Source organism: Sorex fumeus, unplaced genomic scaffold (genome assembly GCF_029834395.1).
Source record: "Sorex fumeus unplaced genomic scaffold, SorFum_2.1 ptg000063l, whole genome shotgun sequence".
In the NCBI taxonomy this organism is placed as follows: Eukaryota; Metazoa; Chordata; class Mammalia; order Eulipotyphla; family Soricidae; genus Sorex; species Sorex fumeus.
This window is the reverse complement of record NW_026606120.1, coordinates 44,083,678-44,090,387: the sequence shown is the minus strand read 5'-3', so window position 1 is coordinate 44,090,387 and position 6,710 is coordinate 44,083,678. Positions and strand designations below refer to the sequence as shown.

At 41.0% G+C, this 6,710-nt stretch overlaps 1 protein-coding gene across 1 annotated transcript; it reads right to left on the bottom strand.

Annotated features, from left to right (window-relative positions):
* Positions 1 to 2,552: 2,552 nt before the first annotated feature.
* On the bottom strand, positions 2,553 to 3,506 carry LOC130035918 (olfactory receptor 3A2). The gene has a single exon (XM_056127843.1). The coding sequence runs from the start codon at positions 3,492 to 3,494 to the stop codon at positions 2,553 to 2,555; it is 942 nt and encodes a 313-aa protein (XP_055983818.1). The 5' UTR covers positions 3,495 to 3,506.
* Between the last annotated feature and the right edge of the window lie 3,204 nt (positions 3,507 to 6,710).

Genomic DNA, 6,710 nt, shown 5'->3' with positions numbered 1-6,710 from the left:
TCCCAGCATGGCCTTGGCTGGGCTTCGGTGGTCTTCAGCTGTTGGGCCCTGGTGGAGACAGTCAGGCATAGGGTAGGAGACTCTGTCTTGTTCTCTCCCAGGAGCTGAGTGTGATGATCTCTGGATCCTGGCCGTTGTTGGAGTTACACGGCAGTTGGTGGGTGTAACTGTCTAGTTACTGGCAGGTCCAGTCCCAAACTGTGCAGGCTTGGAGATCTCAGCCCCGGGTCCCACACACCTGGGTTCCTCTGTCAGTTCTTTTATGTGTGAGGCTCATCCAAGTGTGTGGAGAGTGCTCCCAGCATGGCCTTGGCTGGGCCTCGGTGGTCTTCAGCTGTTGGGCCCTGGTGGAGACAGTCAGGCATAGGGTAGGAGACTCTGTCTTGTTCTCTCCCAGGAGCTGAGTGTGATGATCTCTGGATCCTGGCCGTTGTTGGAGTTACACGGCAGTTGGTGGGTGTAACTGTCTAGTTACTGGCAGGTCCAGTCCCAAACTGTACAGGCTTGGAGATCTCAGCCCCGGGTCCCACACACCTGGGTTCCTCTGTCAGTTCTTTTATGCGTGAGGCTCATCCAAGTCTAATTGATGCTGAACCTATTTTGTGTGCTACTTGACCATTTGAAAGCTTTATTTGAAAAATAATTCCAGGAAGAAAGTGGGAGGAAGTGATCTGTTTTAATAATTGAGTTGTTTTAGTTCTTTATTAATTTGGATTTTAAACCATTATCAGATCTATCTATAGATGATAGATAGTGATATTTCCTCCAATTCTGTTACAAGACTTGAATTTTATTGCTTTCCTTTCCATTTGAGGAGATTAAAGTGACTGGTAAATCAAGTATACATGAAAGAGACAGACTTCATTCATTTCTTGGATTGTATTGGTAGGTACTTTCCCAGACACAGGGAAGCTAATATTTCTCATGGCTCTATGGGATGGTTTTACTCACTCATTCTATCTATAAATCACTATATGTATCCTTCTAGGGTCTTCTCTTAGCCAGAAGTAGAACTCAATACTGTTCTGTATCACTATACATTCAGTAAATTTTATTTCCTGCTTGAAGAGTGAAAACCCACAATAACATGAATTTGTTATTACATGACTGCACACTGATAATAATTTGGAAGTAACTCCAAATTTTCTTTTCATATCAAACCCCTCTGCACCCTTCATTTTCCTATCAAATACACCCATCTTTGTATTCAGCAGTACTCCTGAGGAATCATGCATAATACTCTTAGTTCTCTTATAATTTTTCAGATTTCATTATCTCACACCCTTTATATAATTTTATCTACACTTTAACCCGTTTTGCTCAATATCATGTTCCCTCACTTTCTACATTTTAATTTATTTTTATTTCTCCACTCACAACACTATCCTATTTCCCACTCCCAGGACTTATCTTTCTATTTCTCTATTTCCTGTTCTCCAAGTAGACATCATAGAGAAGCCAGCTCTAAGTACAGGACAGTTTTAGCAAAAACACAGAATAGGGAATTGCTAGGACTTGAAAGTAGTATTTCACAAAAGGCTGAGCTAAAGTCAATGAAAGCACCAAGATGAGGAAGTAAGTTTCCTATTGAAGTTATACTAATTCACTAATAAAATAGAGCTAGAAAAGGGTATCACTCAAGGTACTGAACCTAGGAATATTTTCTGAAGTAGAATATTTGGAAGAGAAGAGTAATATTTGAAGAAGGCTATTTTAGAAATTTTATAGGAAATTTAAAAGAAAATGTTTGTAATACCATGATTATTCTTTATAAAACATTGAAGGAGTTTACTTACAAAATATGTGATAAAAGCATTACAAAGAATGGAGATAAAGCATTCCTTTTCTGGTATTAAACTAGATCATGCCTGGGTTAATTTAGTTCTGTTTAGTGGATTCTTACACTATACATACCATACCTGTCCTTGAAGTTTCAGATAGTATTCTTGTGTGGTAGCAAAGAAAAGAGACTGATTTTCTTGGAGCTCTAGGGCAATAGTCAAAGGCAATGATCCTTGATACACAATAATTCTAACACTATGCTCTGAGCTCTGATACATGGGAAATATAAGGGCTCCATATAGATTGTCATTAATTAGTCTTTCCTTACAGCACACTGTAACTAGGCCTACTAAACTTCCAAAATTTCAGCTTCACCTGAAAAAATCACAGCCTATAAAGAAACTAACAAGATTCTGGGAAATTCTTGGTCAAACCTTACTCGGTCACGTGTGTTTATTTACATAGTACTTACATGTAATAAAGCATATGTCACATATAATTATTTTTAATTTCATGATTATTTAATTACTAAATTCTATTTCTTTTCTCTGTTTTCTTCAGTGAATCAGAATAACTTCTGGATAATGAAATCAATAAAAACAGTAATTACAAAAATAAACTGATGCATTAGGGAGGGTTGTTTCTATAACAAACATATCACATAAGTCTTGAGTGATATGTAAAGACAGGAGACCATTGTCTTTATAGAGAAAATTTTCTCAAATCAGAAAAGGCAGCAAAGAACTACCTCTACTCTACTTTCCCTCAGGTTATGACCGCCTTCCCACAAGAACCCGCCACAGAGCACCCTGAACATCAGGGTTTCTAAGGCTATAAATAAGTGGATTCAACATAGGGTTGATAACTGTGTTGAAAATTCCAACCCCTTTGTCTTTGTCTGAAGCCTCCTCAGAACCCAGACGCATGTAGTTGAAGATACCAGTCCCATAAAAGAGAAAAACTACAGTGAGATGGGAGCCACATGTAAAAAAGGCCTTCTTCCTGCCCTCCACTGAGCGAATGCGTAGAACTGCCGCTACCACATGGACGTAGGAAGTAATGATGAGAGCCACAGGTGTACCTACCATCAGGAAACCCATACCAAAAAGAATCAGCTCATTGAGTTGAGTACTGGAACACGACAGCTGGAAGAGCTGTGGGAGGTCACAATAGAAGTGATTAACCTTGTTGGGACCACAGAAGTCCAGAGTACTTAGGGCGATCGTGTGAGTCAGGGCATTGGAGAAGGCGCATACCCAGGACACAGCCACCAGTATCACCTGGATTGTCTTGCTCATGCGGGTGCTATAAGTGAGGGGCCGGCAGATGGCCAGGAATCGGTCATAGGCCATGGCTGTCAACAGGAAGCAGTCCATCCCAGCCAGGAGGTGAAAGAAGAACAGTTGTGAGAGGCAGGATTCATAGGGAATTGTACGCCTGTGAGACAAAAGACGACCCAACATTGCAGGAATTGTGACAGTGATACATCCAACATCCAACACTGACAGGTTCCCCAAAAAGAAGTACATGGGGGTATGAAGTTTGGGCTCTAGCACAACGGCTGCCAGGATGCTGAGGTTGCCTCCAACCGTGACCAGGTAGGCAGAGAAGAAGATTACAACAATCACAGACTGCAGCTTTTCTGTTTCCACCAGGTCCAGTAAAATAAACTCAGTAACAGTTGTTTTGTTGGTCCCACCAGTTGGATCCATGAGTCCTTGTAAGAAAATGTCCTATGAGAGAAAGTATCTGTCTACTCAATTTGTTTAGCCAATATAATACTTTAAACTACCTGTATCCACCCATCCTAAGTTCACAGAAATCCAAGTAATGACTTTCCTTTCACTAGGCCTATCTAATATAATAAATTCCTTCATCTGTTCATCAATAAAACCACCAGCTCGTCTCTTCTATCTTATTCTAACTGAAAGAATCAGCATTCTCAAAGAAAGAAAGAAAGATAAAACAGATTTCTGTATTAAATGTTGTAAACTAAATTAGAATGCTCCCGTTTGTCTCAAGTATTGATCTAGACATATAAGCAGATTTTAAAATAGAAAAAAATTAATTTCCAAAGAAAATACTGAGAATTTGAAATAATAACCTGTTTAAAGAATTCTAGAAATCATGAATATCAATAACATGTTTGACAAGAATCAAAAGATAACCACCATTGTCATTATGATAAAACCCAGCCACACATATTTCTCCAAGACAAGGGTCATGTTCTGAAACATAAATTCAAAACTCCTTGGAAAACAAATTGCTAGTGTTCTTACTATCAATTTAGTCCCTAATCTCTACTAAAATTCAAGCTTAGTTTAAAAGTATATGCTCTCTCTCTACATATATACATGTAACATATATATATACATATATACACATATATATGGGTTCTACTACTTATTTCTGAAAGCAGAATTGTAAGCATGACCTATGGATTGGCTTCCATTAGATGCAATTATTTCTATGTGTTTTATTGGCATTGATTTTCCACTTATATTTTTGACTCTACATGGTATATTAACCAATGCCTCTGAATGGGTTCCTGATGGTAGGTAAACCAATGGCTTAAATGAAATAAGCAAATCCATGGGGAGCCAATTTGAGATAATTCTTTCAGTATATACTTAGAATAACATTCTTTTTTTTAAATTTATTTATTTATTTATTTATTGAATCACTGTGGGAAAGGTTACAAAGCTTTCAGGTTTAGGTCTAAGTCATGCAAATATCAAACACATTTCCCTTTACCAATACTTATTTTTTACCATGAAGAACCCCAATAAAACCCCAGCCCCCCACCCCTCCCAGTCCCTGTGAGGCAGATGAATTCTAGTTAACACTCTATCTGATTTGATTAGATTCATTGTTTCAATAAAAGATTCACCAGTATTATTTAGAGTTTACCCCCCCCCCCAAATCAGACATGCTGAAAAAGCATTGTGAAGTGATTTGCTTTCTACAGCTAGGTTCAAGAATTAAATGTTGGTTTTGGATTTCTGCTATTTTACCTATTGACCCTGGAAGTATTTCTACTGAAAGTCAGATAGTTAAGAAATTGGTTTCTGTGTTCTGGAGTCGTGGCCGTGCTGGAGAGCCGCTAGTGGGGGGCAACTGTTGGCCTCGGTAGGGCGTGAAGGACGGACCGGAACGCCCCCCTTCCCATGAGGTTTTAGTCGCCCCCACACCACCAGCTCATACCTGCTGTCCACAAGGCTCCCATGCGGCCACCATCTTTCTTTCCAGAGAGGAGAGGGCGAATGGGACAACACCCTTTCCCCTCCGGACAGACATGGTGGCCTGGATTAACGCATAGTCCGTTCACTTTTCGGCTCCAAGCTGCCAGGTTCTGCATTAAGTCCATGTGCTTCTGGGGCCGTGGCTGTGCTGGAGAGCCGCTCGCGGGGGGGCAACTGGTGACCTCGGTAGGGCGTGAAGGACAGACCGGAACGCCCCCCTTCCCATGAGGTTTTAGTCGCCCCCACACCCCCAGCTCATACCTGCTGTCCACAAGGCTCCCATGTGGCCGCCATCCTTCTTTCCAGAGAAGAGAGGGCGAATGGGGCAACACCCTTTCCCCTCCGGGCAGACATGATGGCCTGGATTAACGCATAGTCTGTTCACTTTTCTGCTCCAAGCTGCTGGGTTCTGCATTAAGTCCTTGTGTTTCAGGGGCTGTGGCCATGCTCCAAACTTAACTCTGATTTTCAGGGAGAAAGGTTGGGTGGTTTACTTCCCAATGATCAGTTTGTATATAGAGAGAGGTCGCACGGCCGCATAAGCGGCCGCGCGGTTTTGAAAAAAAGTCCTAGTTCCCGCATACTCGAGCTGTGCTTGTAGAGGCTTCTGGTCACCGGGGTTCCATCTGGGGGAGGCGGCATGCGGTACCTACCCCATTTGGGACTTGCCGGTGATCTCGGCTCTAGAATAACATTCTTATTAAAAAGATATTACTGCCTCTCTATTGGTCATGAAATTATCTTCTCTAGAGTTTCATTAAAAGTAGGAGACAGAGTGATAGTCCAGTGAGTAGGGAGGTTGCTTGAACACAGCCAGTCTGATTCAATCTCTGGCATCCCATAGTCCCCTGAGTACTGCCGGGGGTAATTCCTGACCGCAGAGCCAGGAGTAACCTCTGAGCATTGTCAGTTGTGACTCAACCTCCTTCATCAAACAAAAAAACTAACATAGTATTAGGTGCTGGATCAGTGGAACAGTAGACAGGGTGCTTACTTTGCATGCTTCCAAAACAGGTTCAATCATCAATACCTCATATGGTCCCCTGAGCACTTCAGGAATGATCCCTGAGTGAAGATCCAGAAGTAAGTCCTGAGCACTACCAGGAGTGCCCCCTTACCCTCCGGCCAAAGTAAAAGACATGAATTTCATTTCACAGAATTCTCTAGAGTAGAGCATCAGAAGCAGTTACAATCTGGAACTTCTAACTTCAGGAAATTATTATAATAGCCTGAGCTGAAAGGGGTAAAATTAGTGGTAAGAGAGCTTTATAAAGCCCAAGAAGGCTGGAGATAGTATAGCATGTAAGGTGCTTTCCTGGCACAAGGCTGACCTAGTACTGAAATCCCTAGTACTAGTAGAGTCACTTGAGCACTGCCAGGAATGATCCCTGAGCACAGAATGAGGAGTAATCCCTGAACACTTCTGGGTAGATCCAAAATAAATAAATTAATAATAATAATAGTAATAATAATAACAATAATGCCTCAGAGATGTGCCATATGACATTCTGGCAACTATTTTTTAAAGTGTTTGTTTGACTTTTAAAAGAGAGGTATGACCAATCTTTTTTTAGTTGGTTACAAGAATCAGAATAGGCCAGACTAATAGAAATCTACTTTCTGCAGTTGTAGGAGAAACTATAAAAGCGAAATGAGTGCATTATCAACAATTTCACAGTCACCTAT

Coding starts and splice junctions, on each gene's coding strand:
- LOC130035918 (XM_056127843.1), bottom strand. CDS start 3,494: ATGGATCCAACTGGTGGGACCAACAAAACAACTGTTACTGAGTTTATT.